The sequence below is a fragment of the Odocoileus virginianus genome, chromosome 9 (genome assembly GCF_023699985.2).
Source record: "Odocoileus virginianus isolate 20LAN1187 ecotype Illinois chromosome 9, Ovbor_1.2, whole genome shotgun sequence".
Lineage (NCBI taxonomy): Eukaryota > Metazoa > Chordata > Mammalia > Artiodactyla > Cervidae > Odocoileus > Odocoileus virginianus.
This window is the reverse complement of record NC_069682.1, coordinates 3,164,267-3,181,873: the sequence shown is the minus strand read 5'-3', so window position 1 is coordinate 3,181,873 and position 17,607 is coordinate 3,164,267. Positions and strand designations below refer to the sequence as shown.

General features: G+C 48.2%; 1 protein-coding gene across 1 annotated transcript in view; it reads right to left on the bottom strand.

Moving 5' to 3' along the window:
* Window positions 1-11,820: 11,820 nt before the first annotated feature.
* SLX4IP (SLX4 interacting protein) overlaps window positions 11,821-17,607 on the bottom strand; it is a 206,140-nt gene continuing 200,353 nt past the window's right edge. Inside the window, 5 exon segments of the mRNA XM_070471892.1 lie at window positions 11,821-16,547; window positions 16,550-16,823; window positions 16,825-16,924; window positions 16,926-17,087; window positions 17,089-17,151. Of these exon segments, the coding sequence (XP_070327993.1) occupies window positions 16,384-16,547; window positions 16,550-16,823; window positions 16,825-16,924; window positions 16,926-17,087; window positions 17,089-17,151 (763 nt within the window). The 3' untranslated portion in view covers window positions 11,821-16,383.

Below are 17,607 nucleotides of genomic sequence, written 5' to 3'. Positions count from 1 at the left end.
GTTAATTTAAGTTCTGACCAGCTGGCTTACACTGGCAGCGGTAGTTTCTGTGGTTGGCTGGGTGGCACCGCACCGCAGCTATGCGGGTGCCGGGCCCCCCGCACCTCCGGATCAGGCCCCCAGGAGATCGCCCAGCTTCCACTTCTGCCAGATGTCCCGATGGTGATGCAGGCTTAGGACCATAGTTCTTATTTATATTTATTGACTCTTGAGTTGTTTTTGTATATTGGTTTTATGATGACGTCCAAGTAGTTCTGTATTTGAAAAGTGCCTTTGCAGCTCAGAACCACAGCAACTATCACAAATGAGTTTATTATTTATTTTTTTTATTGTATTTTGTTGTTGTTGGGGGAGGGGGGACTTCGATGTCAGCAGTTGCTGGTAAAATGAAGAATTTAAAGAGGAAAAATGTGTCAAAAGTAGAATTTTGTATAGTTATGTAAATAATTCTTTTTTTTATTAATCACTGTGTATATTTGATTTATTAACTTAATAATCAAGAGCCTTAAGACATCATTCCTTTTTATTTATATGTACGTGTTTAGAATTGAAGGTTTTTGATAGCGTTGTAAGCGTATGGCTTTATTTTTTTGAACTTATTTTCTTATTACGTGTTGCCTATAAGCCAAAATTAAGGTGTTTGAAAATAGTTTAAGACAATAGGATGGCCTTTTGTGCCTGGAATACTGGTGGAATTTTTTTTTTTTCGTACGACGTCAGATATTTAAAACCCCGACTGAGGCAGTTTGAGAATTAGTCTAGAACAGGTGTTTTTTTTTTTTTTTTTAGACTTGAAGAGAGACAGGCAGATGATCTGCTGCCTAGCAGTTTAAGGGAACAAGGTGAGCTGTGACTAAACATAGCTGAAACATGAGTGGTTGAAGATCAATAAAAATATCAAATTAATTGTGTGAAGTTGGAAGCACACCAATCTTATTTTGTAAATTCTGATTTCTTTTCACCATTCATTATGTAAGACTGATTTGATTTTTTTATCTACTGCATTTAGGGAGTATTCTAATAAGCTAGTTGAATACTTGAACCGTAAAATGTCCAGTAAGATCACTGTTTAGATTTGCCATAGAGTCCACTGCCTGCCTTAAGTGAGGAAATCAAAATGCTATGATGAAGTTTAAGTTCAAAAAGGCTTATTCAAAACTGATTTTGTTAGTTCACCATTGAGACCGTGAAGACCCTTTGTATTGTCCTTTTAGTGTTATACAAACATAAACTTGCATCTTTGTGTTGTTCCTGGCAATACATTTTGAAAAGTCATATTTATTAAATTTTTTGTACGAAAACATGGACCAGTGTGGCCTCTTCTGAGCTTACGTAGTTCTGCCCAGCTGTGCCTCTGCCGCCGGCCTGGGTCTGTCTGGTGACCAGGATGCGAGAAGCAGGCTGTACTCCTCGGGGGCCCAGAGCAGGAACGGCAAGCCTTTTCAGCCATCACCTTCTTCTTAAGTTCTTGAAACCCCTCCCAGAGAGGCTGCTGTGAAGCTGGAGCTGTGAGAGCCCCGTCGTGGGGGCCTTGATGCCCTTGTTATTCGATAGCGAGTGTGAATACTGCTTGAATAAACACCACTGGATTAATGGCCTGTAGTGTGGACGTGAATTGTTTTGAGCAATTTGGGGGTGATGCCCACCTCAGAGGGTTTTAAATAGCTTGGAATCGGTGCTGGGGGATTAGGAGGGAGGCAGGATGCTTTCTCTTCCTTCTCTGGCTACTTGGATGAATAGGACTGTCCTGGCATCACTGTGGACCACATCCGTAAGGCTTTGTGCATGCTCGTGCCTCCAGGCTGGCCTATGGGAGGAGGTGATGCCAGGCTCCGGGGGTGAGGGCCCATCTCACTGTTCATCACCTTGCTCCCGGGGGTGAGCCCACGCTGGCCTCCCTCTCGCTCAGCCCTGGGTGCCAGTGCTGGGCTGCTTCCGCCGGTGACAGGCAGGAGGGCCGTGGCTGTCAACTTGCAGCTGCTGGGCTGAGGGCAACAGGCATGCCCACGCGGTGTTGGGAGTGTGTGTGGGGCTCTACTTCTGGCACCTCTGCGTGGAGGGTGAGCCGCCAGTGATGGGCTCGTGGACAGCTTGCAGCAGCTTCGGGGAGCCTGCCAGGAGTGCCCTCCTCTGTGCAGAAAGCCCCAGCTTGCCCTCCTCCCAGCCGCGGCTCTCTGGCTGGGCGCCCCATCCAGCCTTTGTGGTGCACATCCAACTGCAGCACCAGGCTGAGCGGAGGAAAAGCTCATGTGGGTGTTGATCTTGCTTCATTCTTGGGACCCTTCTCTTTCTACCAGGTTAGGAGCTATGTCCCAGCGGGTGTCGTGGTTAATGGATGGCAGGTTGAGGCGTCCCTGTTCCTTGTGCATGAGCGGGGGTGGCGACGGAGTTCTAGCTCAGCGGGGAGGTGGCCCCAAGGACGAGCACCTAGACGAGCCTGGTCCCCGCCAGCTCCCCATCCCAGGGCGGCTCTTTGCGGGGTGGGGTGGTCCCTGTGACAGCTCCCCGCCCCGGTGCGGCTCTTTGCAGGGTGGGGTCAGAGGGAGGAGCAGACCGACCAGTAGGACCAAGTCTGAATTCCAACACTACCTTGCTCTGGTGGTTTGTAAACTTGAATTCTGTAGGACCCCCAAATTCCCTGGATAGTTGCCAGATGCTTGTGTGCCAAGAAAAAAGTTTGATGAGCCTCTTGCAGTTCTTTGTTCTAAGAGACGAGTGATCTCGAGATTGTTATTTCAAGGAGCCATCTGTGCAGGACACGCTGGGTGGTGGAAAGGAGGAGACAGGCTCATCTGGACACAGTTCAAAGCCAGGACCTTGGTTGTTAAAGGTGGTTGTCACCTTTCTTCAGACGGCAGGCGTCCTGCACTGGGGTCCTGGTTGTCCTGGGGGCAGGAAAGTGCAAGAGAAGAGCCCCAGAACCGCTCCCCCCGCCTCCCCAGAAAGTTCTGTGCCCTCTATAATCAGACCCTGGGAGATGAAGAATTTTCCGTTCAGAAACGTGATGAACTAGAATTCCAACATTAGTACATATATACCATGAAACTCCAGGAAAACAGCAGCTCAAAGCTGGTTGCTTTAGGATGGGAAACTGTCCTAGGACTCTAGACATATATACACAATATAGAGTTAGAACAGAAAATGGGAGTATAGCTTGACTAAAAGTCCAGTGAGACTGGATGATGAGCAGAGAAGCAGAACTTGCAAAGGTGTTTCTCTTAAATGCAGAATCCCGGTCCTGGCCCCTGACTCGCTAAGCGGGGCCTGGGAACCTATAGTTTTTAGCAAGCTGTCCCCTCCTCCCCCCACCCTCCCCAGCTTAGGTATGGCAGACTTTGAAAACAGCGTCACCAAAGTATTCAAGCTCTTCCGTTAATTACAAGGTTTTTCCTCCTTGTTAAACTGAATTAAGCAGTCTGGAAGCCAGTTTGTTGCTCAATTGCCACCTGACATCATTTTTAAGTAAATCAGTTACACTACCCCTTGAGCAAGTTGTGGTGTAAGCGCTTCATTTTATTGGCTGATCTGAGGGATCAGTGAGTCAAAGTTAACTTATTTGGTAATCTTTCTTAGGTAGCAAAGAGCCCAAGGAACCAGCCTGTGGGTTTGCCACATTTCCAAATGGCATACACCTGTCGACCCCAAAGTGAGCGAGGGTGTGGCAAACAACCAGTTGCTTTTAAAGAAAAAATACAAAACTCCCACTGGCCTGCAGGGGTTTGCAACTCGGGCTGAGCTAGGTTCCAGCACTTCCGCTTCCATGGCGGCTTGCTTTCTTGCCTCTGCTGGGAATGAAAAGCAGGAGTCAGAGGTTCCGGGGCTGGGAAGACATACAAGCGCTGGGTTATGGGAAGCCTCCTCCTGCTAATGTGTATTTACACTTTGTAAGCTCTGATTCATCTGAGCGTTGAAACAGAAATCTGCTTCCTGAGGTTCTGTTTTTAAATAGATAGTTTGCAAAAACAACAATTATTTTTCTTAACATTTTTTTTCCATCCCACAAGCAGCTAAACATCCCGACTCAGGCTATGTCAGGCTCTAACTATGCCAACAGACAGCTTGGTTATCAGAAGTAGAAGCGTGCCCCAGGGCAGTTCTGTGGGGTTCTGGCCCCACAAGTCTTAAAGACAGAGTTCAGAAACCATTAGGGCGATCATGTTGCATCATTTTAAGTCCATGAGAGATTCCTGGGTCTATTAAGAATAAAGAACTTCCCCCTGTGAACAACTAACTGCCTTCCAATGGTGGTTAAGGGCAAGTGGGGGTGATGGTTGCAGGGCTTGGGTGCCGCCGCCTGGCACAGAAGGGCCTGCACACAGTGTGGCACCCTCTGAGATGGTGTCACGAGGGTGTGGCTCCCCGGCTTTGGACATAAATTCTACCTGTGTTACTTGCTCTTGCATGCCAGGCACAGGCTTCTGGCTTAGACTGTTTCTTTCAAGTCCTGGGCAGCTTTTACAAGTCTTAAATTATGTATCATTATGCATGGGTCCAGTATTAACCTGTGATACGCAAGTTGGGGAAATTAACTTGGCGAGTAAAGGCTCTAAAGTCCAATAAGAACCTTGAATCGAGGCCTGCCCACTGCCCTACACCCCACCTCCACCCCCCGCCCCACGCCTCCCTGGCCACTCTCCACATCAGGGCACCCAGAAGCTGAATTACCCAGAGAGGGAAAGCAGATGCCGGCAACAGCATTTTTTTTTAAAGGGAGCTCTCCTGGCAGGGACAGCGGGGCTCCGCCTCCATCCCAGGGGAACACAAGCTGGCAGCTGGCTTCCTAATGACCGCTCAGCACCCAGACGGGTTGGGCCCCGCTCTGTTTTCCACCTGAAAGGGGAAAAGCTGCTTTACTTCAGCCTTTCTCAGAAAAGTGCAGCTGAAAAGCCTTCATGGGAGACTCACTGGATATTAACGCAATCGGAGACCTTGCCAAGCAAAGGATCTGCCCTCTTTTGCTTCCCCAGGTGGGAAAACTGGGACCTAGAGAGCATCGGGGACCCTTTCCAGGTCACACCGAGTTAGCAAGAATTAGGACTAGAATCGGGGGCTCCTGCCAGCTGGGTTGCTGTGTTTTCAGCGTCTTCTGGGGATTTGTCAGGTTTATCTCCAGAACCTGCCCTTGATGTGATTGTCAAAGATGCAGACTTGGGAAGTGAGCAAGGGACCAAAATGAAGGCACAGGATGCCACCAGAAAGTCAGTGTGACCCTCCGAGCTTTGCCTCCTCCAGAGTCCGCCTAGAAATTGACAGCTTTAGGACCCCACGAACAATACACATTCCCCAAACCACAGGCAGACCGGCCCCGCTGCTTTAGGGGCGAGTCCCTTGTTCTTTGCCAGCTTCGGATTTCCTTTTGAGTTTCTGCTTCACGGAATTAGAAAATGAATCGCAGGAAAAGAGGCTGAGAAAGGAAAGCAAGCGACAGCCGCCTACATCCTGCCCCTCCCTCTGCGTTACACGCACAGGCGCACCTCACCGGGTTTTCAAGAGGGTCGAATCGGCGGCAGCCGGGAGGGGGGGCGGGGTCAGGTGACTGCAACTGCAGCAGGCCTGCTCTCACAGCCCCTCCACCATGCTTGCCTCCAGGGCAGGCTATAGAGCAAACAGCACCCGAGCAAGTTAAAAGGACTAAAGTTCCCAGGCGGCTGAACGTGATGCCATCCATGGCCAGGGCCAGCACAGACACACCCGGGGATTCCCGGAACCGCCCGTGGGCCACTGGCTTCCCCCACATCTCTCCACCCGCCGAGGAGGGGCCGGAGCGGATCCCACGTCTTTAACCTGTTCCTCATGCTGGGGAGGCCAGAATTACGCACTTTATGCTAAAGTTTCCTAGGCACCAAGGCACCCTCGCGGACCCATTTAGGAAAACCCCGTCCTGGGGACAGAAATGTACACCCCCCAAGTTCAGGATGATGACAGTCAGATGTCCTCGGGGGCTCTCTGGCTCGGCAGGACGGTTTCTGGAAGTGTTTTTGAAAGAATCCAAGGCACCAATTAGAAAGGAAGAGCACCAGTGTGAAACAGCAACAGGTTTGCACAAAACTAAGGACGAAGTGGCCAAGACATAAAAGAAAAGGAGTGTGGGGGCGGGGCGCTGAGGGAGGCCTCCCACCCTCGCTGCGTCCATGGCTGGTATCTTCACGTTTGCTTGTTCTGAGTTCTTGGTCCAACATCGGTAAAAAGGCCTGAACAGAAGGTAAACTGACGCAGCTACTGTGGGAAACAGTCTGAAGGTTCCTTAAACAACTGAAAATAGAGCTAACCATATGATCCAGCAATCCCACTCTTGGGTATATATCTGGAAAAGATGAAAGCTTGAACTGAAAAAGATACATGCACCTCAGTGTTCATAGAGGGGCTTCCCTGGTGGCTCAGATGGTAAATAAAGAATATGCCTGCAGTGTGGGAGACCTGGGTTTGATCTCTGGGTGGGAAAGATCCCCTGGAGAAGGGCATGGTAACCCAGTCCAGTATTCTTGCCTGGAGAATTCCATGCACAGAGGAGCCTGGCAGGCCACAGCCCATGGGGTTGCAGAGTCTGACGCGACTGAGCGACTAACACTTTCACATTCAGTGTTCATCGCAGCACTGTTCAGAACAGCCAAGACACCTGTCCATCAACAGATGGATGGATAAAGCAGATGTGGTAGAGAATATTATTCAGCCACAAAAAGAATGAAATACTGCCATTTGCAGCAACATGGATGGGTCTAGAGATGATCATATCAAAGTGAAGCCAGACAAAGATAAATATCATATGAGATCACTTATATGTCGAATCTAAAAAACAGTAATACAAATCAACTTACTTGCAAAACAGAAACAGACTCACAGCCAGAGGAAAAAAATCTTGTGGTTACCAAAAGCAAAAGAGGAGAGGGAGGGGTAAGATTATTATAGAAGTATGGGATTAAAAGACACAGAATAAACGCTAAGGGTTTGCTGTATAGCAAAAGGAACTATACGCAGTATCTTGTAATAACCTGTAATGGCAAAGCATCTGAAACCGTCCACCTGAAACTAACACAATACAGTGAGTCAACTGTAGCTAAACTCAAGACAGACAGGCCTCCACCGCGGCCTGACTGGCCGCCTGTCACTTTCGCCTTCTCAGCTGCAGAGCCAGCCCCAGCCCTGCATAGTCAGGGCCTGCACTCCGGAGCCACACCTCCTTGATTCCCCTGCAGCGCTTTCTGCCCTGAGTCCTGGCGCGGATATCTTCTGCCTGGGTGGTGTTAGGCTCACACCACTGTGGCTCAATAGAAGTCACTGGGCTTTCGGGTTTAGACAGGCCTGGATTCTCAGTTCTGCCACTTACTAACTCAGGAAAGTTTCCAAAATGCTCTGTGCCTCAGTTTCCCCGTCTGCGAAATGGTGACAAGAAATGTGTGTCACTTGGTCAGTATACACAAAAAGGGACAGCAGCAAGAAGGAACGCACTCTCTGTATTTCTCCAAGTGTCACAGGAGACCAGAGTCTGTTAAAACGTGAAGTCCAGCTAGACTTCAATGACTGTCTCATTCTCACTTTAAAAAAATCTTTTGGCCATACTGCACAACGTGTGGGATCTTAGTTCCCAGACCAGGGATCAAAACCCTTGCCCCCTGCATTGGCAGCATGGCCTTCTTCTCACTTGGCGGCACTGGACCACCAAGGAAGCCCCCCGTTCTCTCCTTTGAACAGCACCTGTGTTAGAGAAGAGCCACGGGCTGTTGGATCCGGTGGTGGATGGCCCCTAGAGACTCCTAGCCCCTGGTTATTTGACCAAACACTAATCCAGGTGAAGGATTAGTGAAGCGATTTTTTTTGACATAATTAAAGTTCCCAAATCAGTTCACCTTAACATATAACGATTATCCAAGTGGAGATTTAAAAGCAGGGGGTTTTCTCTGGCTGGTTACAGAAGTCAGAGAGATTCAAAATAGGAAAGGGATTCAGCACAAGGGGTTTCTGCTTTAGGTCCTGAGAAGAGCCAGGAGATGCTGAGCGCTGCCCCCGGCCAGCCGCCAGCAGACCTGGTACCTGCGTCTTTGACTTGGAGTCATTCCTCCATGGTGGAGCTGCCTGAAGACGCTTTTCTAGATGCCCCAGGCTCTGCCCAGGCGGGCTCCACCCTGCTCTGCAGGGTCACGGAGCAGAGGGCACTGCAAGAGGCTCACAGGCAAGCATGCAAAGGAGAATATACTCAGCAAAGCAAAGCTGCTGTTTCACAAGCCCCTGTCCACACCGGCATCATTTGGGGAATGTCTTCCAGGCCCCTCCCGCGAGAACACATTCCCGGCTCTGGCCCTGTGTGTCCCATGGAGATCGAAGGTCGTCCTGATTGACCATCCCCCTCCTCCCTCTGACAGCAGGCACAGACGGATGGGCTGGCCTCAGTCCTCACAGGCACCCACGGTGGGTTTGGGAACGAGCACGCCACATTCTTCTCACCAGCTGAGCCTGTGAAGGAGGAACTGAAAAGGCCTTAGGAGTCACTGGGCCTAGAAAAATCCCCAGCCAATCCATCACCTGCTCCTCTGGAGAAGGGTCTGTCTGTCTGTCCAACCGCAATCCAGAGGCAGGTGGAGAGAGAGGCAGGCAGGCAAGTGAGAGCTGGGGCTGTGTCCACCAGGGTGTGTGTCCACCAGGGTGTGTCCGTGAGCATGTCTGTGTGAACATTTTGCCAGTTTGTGTATTCATGAATATGTGTCCACAAATGTATGTCCAGGATCGTGTCCATGTGTCTGTCCATGAGTGTGACTGTGTATATGTGTTCATGTTTGTGTGAGTTCATGACTGTGTCTGTGTCCATGAGTGTGTCTGTGCCCACCAGTGTATTGTGTGTGTCATGAGTGTGACTGTGTAGATGTGTGTATGTATGCCCATGTGCAATGTCTTTATGTTTGCATCCACTACTGTGTGCCTGTGTGTCCACTTGTGTGTGTGTGTCTGTGTGTTCATGATGTCTGTATGTGTCTATGAATGTGTCTGTATGTGTATCCATGTGTCTGAATGTGTCAATGCATCTCTGTATGTCTGTGTGTGTCCATGAGTGTGTGCGTCTGAATGCGTCTGTGCTCAAGACTGTATGTCCATGAATGTTTGCGTCTAAGTGTGTCCATGTGTCTGTATGTCTGTGTCCGTGTGTGCATCCACTACTGTGTGTCCATGACTGTATGTCTGTGTGTCTGTGAGTGTGTGCACATGTGTCTGTGTGTGTCCATGAGTGTGTGCGCATGTGTCTGTATGTGTCCATGAGTGTGTGCGTGTGTGTGTGTCCATGAGTGTGTCTGTGTCTGTGTGTGTCCATGTGTGCGCATGTGTCTGTGTGTGTCCATGACTGTGTGTCTGTATGTCTGTGTGTGTCCATGTGTGCGCATGTGTCTGTGTGTGTCCATGACTGTGTGTCTGTATGTCTGTGTGTGTGCATGTGTCTGTGTGTCCATGACTGTGTGTGTCCATGAGTGTGTGCGCATGTGTCTGTGTCCATGAGTGTGTGCATGTATCTCTGTGTGTCCATGAGTGTGTGCATGTGTGTCTGTGTGTCCATGAGTGTGTGCATGTGTCTGTGTGTGTCCATGAGTGTGCGCATATGTGTCTAAGTGCAGAGACGACTGGTAACAGAAGACGGGCGAGAGGGCGTGGGAGCCTGGGACCTTATTTATAAAAGCTCTTCTGCCCTGAAGCAAGTCAAACTCCCCGCTGAGGAGCTGCTTTTTCTTCCTCCCTTTTGAGCCTCGCTGCTCAGCTGACCTCTCCCCCACGGAGGTCACTGCTCCGCTCGCCCTGGGCACCTCGCCTTCTGGGACTGGATCGCTGTGGAAGCCTGCAGAGCAAAGAATTCTTCAGTGCTAATTTCTGAGAGAAAAGCTGTAGTAAACCTCATGAAGCAGTCTTTTTTTTTGTAAAGAAATATATGCACGTTATGATCTTTGGGTAACTGTGGAAAAAAAAACAAAACAGAAAGCAAACACGAAAACTGCATAGCACCAGACTCCCCTCCCACAGCCTGCTTCACCTCCTAAAATAAATCAGGCTGGGGGATGAATGAGGTTTCAAGAAATGTAAGTGAACTTAAAACACAAGGTCAGCATCTCCGTCCTAGGTAATCCTTCCGAGGATGAGAAATTCTCTTCTTTTTCCCACAGGGTTATTTCAGATGTGCTTTCTGAGCCAAATTATTTTAAAAGCGTTCTTTCTTCCACTGTCCTGCCAAATGTGAACTTGAGATTCACATGCACTTTTGAGAGCTTATTAATGATATTAATGATCGTGGATCAAAGGCAAACCCCAGACAATTACTTAGGTGCTTCAAAGCCCATCTTCTGTAGGAGGGTAACAGTTTCTCGGTGCCGGCAAAGATGAAGCTGGGCTCTGACGTGTGGAGGGTAAAGCGCCAGAGCTAACTAACTCAGGGGGATTTTCAGGAGAGGACGGGTCCCTCTGTAGGAGTAAATCGTACGCCGACTGGTGCCTTGTCACCTGAGCCTCGTCCAGTCGTTTGAAAGTAGAAGCATTTCGGGTTTTGGAGTATATTTGCATCACAGCGCTGTGGGCTTCTGCCGTGCAGCAAAGTGCATCAGCGGCAGGAACACGCGTCCCCTGTCCCTCGGGCGTCCCCCCCAGGTCGTCACAGAGCCCGAGCTGAGCTCCCTGTGCTGCGCGCAGCTTCCCACGGCTGTCTGTCAGGCCCCTCTCTGACCTGCACAAAGCCCTTCTTCTCAAGGAGACTCAGCTCTTCGTAGACGCAGCCTGCCTCTTCTAGCATCCAGTATTTAGACACACAAAAACTGCCACCCTGACTTTTAAACAACAGTTCTTAACTATGGCATCTCATGGGAATTTGAGGGGCTTTTAAAATTGCCAGTGCCTAGGCCAAATCTCAAGGATTCTGATTAAACTAGAAGCTACCAACGACCCACAAGTTCCTTCCAATGTGTGGCCAGTGTCCCTACACTGAACCCATTTTTAAACAGACGAGTTTTAACGCATAGAGTGGTACGGTAACCTCGGGGTTTTACGGAGCCATGCGTGGCACTTACTATCAAAGATTATTTGACAGATGAAGAAACCGAGGCCTGGGAAGTTACATGACTTGTCTCCAAAGCACAGGAACCAGTTGGTGGCAAAGTACCAGGGTTGGCAGCAGCACCAGGCAGGGAAGAGTGGCTTTCCTGGGTTGGCACTTGGGGCCTGTGACTGAATACCAAGAAATGGCTTGGGTACAGTGGCTCTCTGCATTTCACTCACAACTATTCAGGTGTATCGTCCCAACTGGATACTGAAATGCTTCTAAAAAATTATGCATAGGATCCAAAGGGAAATATATTTACAAGCAGCCAGAGAGGGCTCATAACCTGTCATTAAGAGGCAGCGCAGAGAAAGAGGCAGCCCAGGACTTCAGTCAGTGCTGCTTCCAGGGCTAGATGCACTTCGAAAATGGAAAGGAATCCCCTTGGGAAATGTCAAGATTCTCTGGAAAGAAGTCAAGGTCGCATACTTTAACCCCTCACTAGAGGAGTCTATCTCAGCTCACAAATGGGAGAAGTGGGAATATAGCTACATTGTAAAGACCACCCCTAGTCTTACATTTAATCACAACATCTGCACAGGGTGTTCCAGGCCTAAATTTTTAGGGCCAATGGTTCAAATGAGGAGTTCCTTTGATTATTTTAATACAGTCTTCAAACCATCAGAACTGCTCCAAGGAGGGAAAAGTCTCCAACCAATAAAAGATAATTTTAAATAGCATGTTCAGAAAAGGGCATTTTGAATTCATATTCCTTGGGGTTAATTAATTCACTTGCTTTAAAGAAAAGTGATACACACGAAAACAATTTTACTTTTTATTCATGAAATAGGTTCATTTACAACTACACACTAATTTCATCCCCTAGAAATGCACAACCATTGAAACTATTTTGGTGTGTGTTAATTGCTCAGTTGTGTCCAACTCTTAGCCCGCCAGACTCCTCTGCCCAAGGGGTTCTCCAGGCAAGAATACCAGTGTGAGTAGCCATTCCCTTCTCCAGGGGCTCTTCCAGACACAGAGGCTGAACCCAGGTCTCCTGCATTGCAGGCAGATGCTTTACCCTCTGAGCCACCAGGGAAACCAAACAGAATAAGGTCAGTGGGAGAAGAGCGCTCGCCTGGTGATGAATGCAGGGACTGGCTTTCTGCCTTGACTGAAGAACATCTACCCTGGGGCTCCGTCAAATCCACACCTTTAGGGTACTTCCTTGCTGGTCGTGGGTTCGACCCCTGGTAAGGGAACTAAGACCGCACGTGCTGTGGGGCAGCTAAGCCCGAGCGCCACATCTAGGGAAGGCCATGTGCCACAACCAGAAAAGCCTGCACCCCGCAATGAAGAGCCTGCACGCTGCCATGAAGTGACGGCCCAGAGCAGCCAAAATTAAAAACAAAACAAAACACCACACCCTTAGTTACCTGGTCAGGTGCTTTGGGATCAAATGTAAGGTTTTCCTGATTTTACTGATTTGTTTAATTAACAAGATTTTAAATAAGTAACTGTAATGGCAATCATGCTGCATAACACAATTTACATGATTAAATCTAACCCTGGAACTGAGTAGTTCTTGATAATTAAAGGCAATAACTTCATCCACTCAAGTCCCCTCAGTTCAGCTACACATTGACAAGTATTTGTTCCATGTCTTGTTAAGTAAATACAGAAACAAACTGAGAGGGAGTTCTGTAGATTTCTGAGGATCTAATTATACCATAAATTGTAATACCCATCATCTATATGGTTAGACTTCTGCCCTGAGTGATTATCCAAATTAACTTCACTTTACAACACTTAATTTATTTGGTACTGAGGAAGACTTTAAACTATTTAACAGAAATCAGCTTAACTTTGATTTCCTACTTGTTCCAACACGTTTCAATTGATTTGTATTTCAGCAACAAGGTTTGAACTCTCCTGTCCTGACAAACCATGCGTGGAAATTCCCTCATGAAAGACAAGAAGAAATGAAAAGGACTTCTATATGCAAGCCATAGCACAGCATGCTGGAGGGCGGTGCTGGCTCAGGAAAGCCAAGGGAGGACCAGTCACCAGAACTGCGTGTCAGACTGCAGCGGGGCCTGCCGAGTACGAATGCAAGGCCACGGGAAGGGCGGCACTGTGGCCCAGCGCTCTCCCGTGATGGTTCTCTTCCCTCCCGAGCTCTGCCCTCTCCAGCTCGGCCTGAAGTCAAAGGCCACCAACATGCACAATTCAGGTTAAAGTCCGAATAAGGCACTGAACGCAGTGATCCTATTGATGTTTTCAAGATACATCCTGAGATACGTTGTTTTAGAGAGAAGCCACGTTCTCCATAAACAAAACTACAGAGCATTTTTGGGACTCTTGCTTTTTATAAAATGAAATAACATTTTCCCACTTTTTTCATTTAAAATGAGTGAACAAAAGCTGCAACATTTATTCCTGTCTTCCTAAAAGTTTGCTCTTTTGCATTTCACGATTTACATGCATGGCTGGATGTCAGGTAACCTCCAGAGGCAAAGAAAAGAAAAATGTGGAAGAAAAGTCACACTGACTGTTCTCAGACATTTATGGACATTAAAAAAAAAAAAAGAAACACCCAAACTAATCTATTAAAAAGTCATTTGGAAGCACATGGAGGTGACTTAGAAGCCATGACATTGAGAAAGTTAATGAGTTCAAAGTTATAACATCAATCAATAGGATCCATATTTCTTCCAAGCATCAGAGTTACAGGAACTTGAATATTCATTTAATTTGGGTTATAAAGTGAGTGACGGAAGAACTTATTCTTTTTAACCAAGAATACTGACAGAGTCTCAGATTTGTAGATGAATTATTAAGATTATCAAGAATATCAAAACACACCCACTTCCAGCAGTAGAGAACCAACTCTTCATTTCCCACCTAATAAGCAACAAAAAAACCTGGCAGCCATTTTCCCCTCTGAACTTCCAAATATCCAAAGAATCAAACAACCACTCAAGAAACAAGAGAACCAGGGGTGTTTCAGACATGTGGAAGGAAAATGCTTAAAGGTGAAATTGCTCAAACACATGCCCCAGTACAGAAGCGGAAAGTTGGTTCCTTTGCTAGTACTGTTAAAACCCATGTACATGAAGGCTGTGAGAAAGACCCTACTGATCTACAGCCAAAAGTGCAACGACACAGCTTTTAAACAACCCTTCTGTTTTTAAATTTTGGCCGCACTGGCTCTTCACTGCATTGCACGGGCGTTTCTCTAGTTGTGGCACATGGCCTTCTCTAGTTGCCCCTCGGCATGTGGGATCTTAGTTCCCGGACCAGGGACTGAACCCATGTGCCCTGCATTGAGAGATGGGAAGTCCCAAACTTAGTCATTGTTATATCCACAAATATACCAAACTCTAAAGCCAAGAATTTTCTTGAAAGATAATCATTAAACACACAAGTACTGGCTTTAACCACCAGGCCCAGGTTAACTAATGAAATAAAAACCTGCTAAAAACTTTTTCTGGTGCCTCCAGTTCAAATAGCTCCCCCTAGTTCTGGGGCAGGCAGCAGCTATTGGGATGGTTCTTCCTTATTCCAGATTCTTCAGGGAGCTCACTGTTTCTTGGCCTATCACTTGGGTTGCTATTTGTGCCCTCTATGCTTAAACTACTGCAATAACTGTTTAAGACTCAATAACACACTGTGGGCCCATCTTCAGTGACAAGCACAGCCAGAGAACGGGTGACACAGAGGGGGCTCAGGACAGACCGTGTTCTGTCACCTTCTCGGAGGGCTCTGCCCTGTGCAGGCTGCGCTTCCTGGACGAGTGGACTCTGCTCCACGGCGGCTGGTATTCTGCTGGGCTACCTCTTCTACCATGGAGCCCAGTGAACGGAGTCACCTGGGGCAGGATTAAGAGCTCGGAGGGAAGAGGAAGAGATGTCAGTAGGCAGGGCCACGTTCCTGGTGGGGAAGGTTGAGGCTGGGGTCACAGGAAGGGAAGAGGTCTCCAGAAGAGTCTGGAACATCAAAGAGGGCCTGCATCCGCAGCCAGGCATGGCAAGGAAGACTTAGCTTCTTGACCTAAAATGGTGCCATGAAATTCGTCTGCCTCTTAATGAGCCCTGCCCTACAATCTAAGGAAAGGAGAGCTGGGGAAGGACAGAATGAGCTGGGAGAAACCACTAGTTAATCTTAAGCATGAACTTACACTGTGTCCATTTCCATATTCTTTTACTTTGTTGGGCTTTTTCTGTTTTTTTTTTTTTTTGCTAACTCCTACACTGTGGGGAATATCTTGATTTTCCGTGTTACTAAGGAGGAGGTATTACTTTCAAAGGACCACCCAATGTTGAACAGGAAAAAAAGACACATTTGATGGGTGGCCTTTGAATAGTTTCCTTCCTTATTTCAGAATAAAACTCAGTTAAGAAAATCTACTGTAGTTGTCCATCCAAAATAAGTCATTGCTATGATTCACTGCATGACATTTCAGCAAGCCCACTGGAGACAACAGTGGGTGATCCTGCAAATGGAAGGCTCCTGGTTTGAAACCTAAACTGCCTGTGAAGGCTTCCAAGTGGGAAACTGCAAACTCTGCCCACTGAATTCCCCTGGGACTTGGATCTGTTCTGAACTTAACCAGAGTCTTAAAGGTGGGGGCAGGGGCAAGGGGCAGGGACATGCCTGAACTACAAGAAAGAACAAGCCTCTCTGACATCTCCCCCTAATGCCAGGCCAAATTATATGTAAATGTCCTCCAACTCTGAGCGCAAAGGCACAGCTCCCGGGCACTATGGCCACCATGCTTAAGGACCTGGGAACAGAGTGCTTCACACCTGAGGGGGCATGACGGCTGCCAGGTCTACACGTGGGCCCTGCTGATACGCTGGGGGCCAGGACAGTCAGGCTGCAGGAAATCAATCCCAGTGACTCTCCAAATAGCCCGGGGGTTGCCAACCTCAAGCAGGTTTCAGAATCACCCAGTTTCTCACTCTGTAGGTCTGAGGGGGGGCCCAGGCTCTGCCTTTCTTACACACTTTCAGATATGACGCTGGGGCCGCAAGCAGACGGGGTGACCCGCAAGCCTGTTCCTCCACTGCTGCCTGACTCAGGCTGCAGGGCAGGAAGACTGGCCAGCAAAGAGAGCACCACGGTCACTGCGAGCTTCATGCAAGGATGTGATGAGGCGCACCACTGGTTTCTTCATGTGCTTCCTCTATGGATGCTGTCACTGCCAACAAAGCCAATGGCTATTTGTCACTAAAGTGAGTTTCTGACGTTAAAGTGTGAACCAGAAAGGAGCGGTGCTGTCAGAACAATCTCCTGGAGGCTGCTGCTTTGAAAGTTAAGCCCAATGCAGGTACATATTTTCTACTGAAAATGGTCATTTGAATTCCTTTAAGTCATGGCTTCTAGGCACACTGCTCACTTGTCCCAGGTCTGGTCAGGACATCCTTGACGCCGGGGTTGCAATCCTCTTCTGTGAGCAAGTAGCTGCTTCCATCCTTTTCTTTTTTGGTTGGGCTGCCCTGAGTCAGAGTTAAGCTTTCAGTGTTTGTGGCTGAGTTGTGCCTGCCCCTGGCTTATTTTTTGTAAGATGTCTGGAGGAGAGAGTTTTCCAAAACATGCAACTCTTCATTAATGCAGTTTCTGCCAAATCTTGTTTCAAAAGTTACCCCAGATCTGACAGCTCTCAAGTTGGCAGGACCCTGACAGCTTTGCTTTCTTCCCCCACTATTATTTCCCTCGGGACTAATCGATCACTTTCAAGAGAAACTGTCTTGTGGTGGCCAGCGTCTTCTGCAGGGTTGTGCTTCCTGCGTTTCTGCGGTGCTCTGGCCCTTCGTGGACTCTTGCTTTGGACCCAAGAATGCTGACTCACAGCCACAGACAAGGCTCCTGCTTAGAAGCCCGGTCTGCAACCGCACCCTGGGATGAGGTTTCTGCTGCTCCTGGCCAGGCCTGATGACCTTTCTCCAGCTTCAGAGCAGGAAGCCCCTGGTGGGTCTCAGATGCCTTCCTGTTGTCCTCCGCCTGTCCCGTGGCCGGGGGGCTGGAGGAGGCTGGCCGGCCGCCCCTCCTCCACACTCCCTCTGCAGCCACCGAGTCACTCGCCCACACTGTCCCTGTGGCTCCGAGATCTGCTCATGGCACTGCTTTTTGTCTCAGTTCTGTTCGCACTAAAACAAACAAAGAATTGTTTTATTTGTAAAGCTGTGATGGCCAGGTTTCCCTCGGAGTCCCCATGTCATATTTCTCACACTTGAAGTAGGAGGCACGTGTTAACCTCCCTTCTCCTCACCCCACTGGCCAATCTCACAAAAAACCCCAAGTGTCTGTTGATATGCAGACTGGATCACGCGAGAGCTGTCACAGTTTCCCACACATTGGGCACACTTTACTTACTGATCACTGGTTAACAATGGCGTTATAATGGAGTTCATATTTTAACTAAGGCAGAGAGGCTTTCATTTCAGATGTTAAATATTAATATTACCTATATTTGATATATTGAGTTTTTTCCCAGAAGCAAATACACAAAGCACAGGCTGTGTGTATGTGTGTGTGTGTGTGTACATACAGCATGTTCTTTTACACACACACAAACTTTTCTATAACACACAGAAACTTTCTAA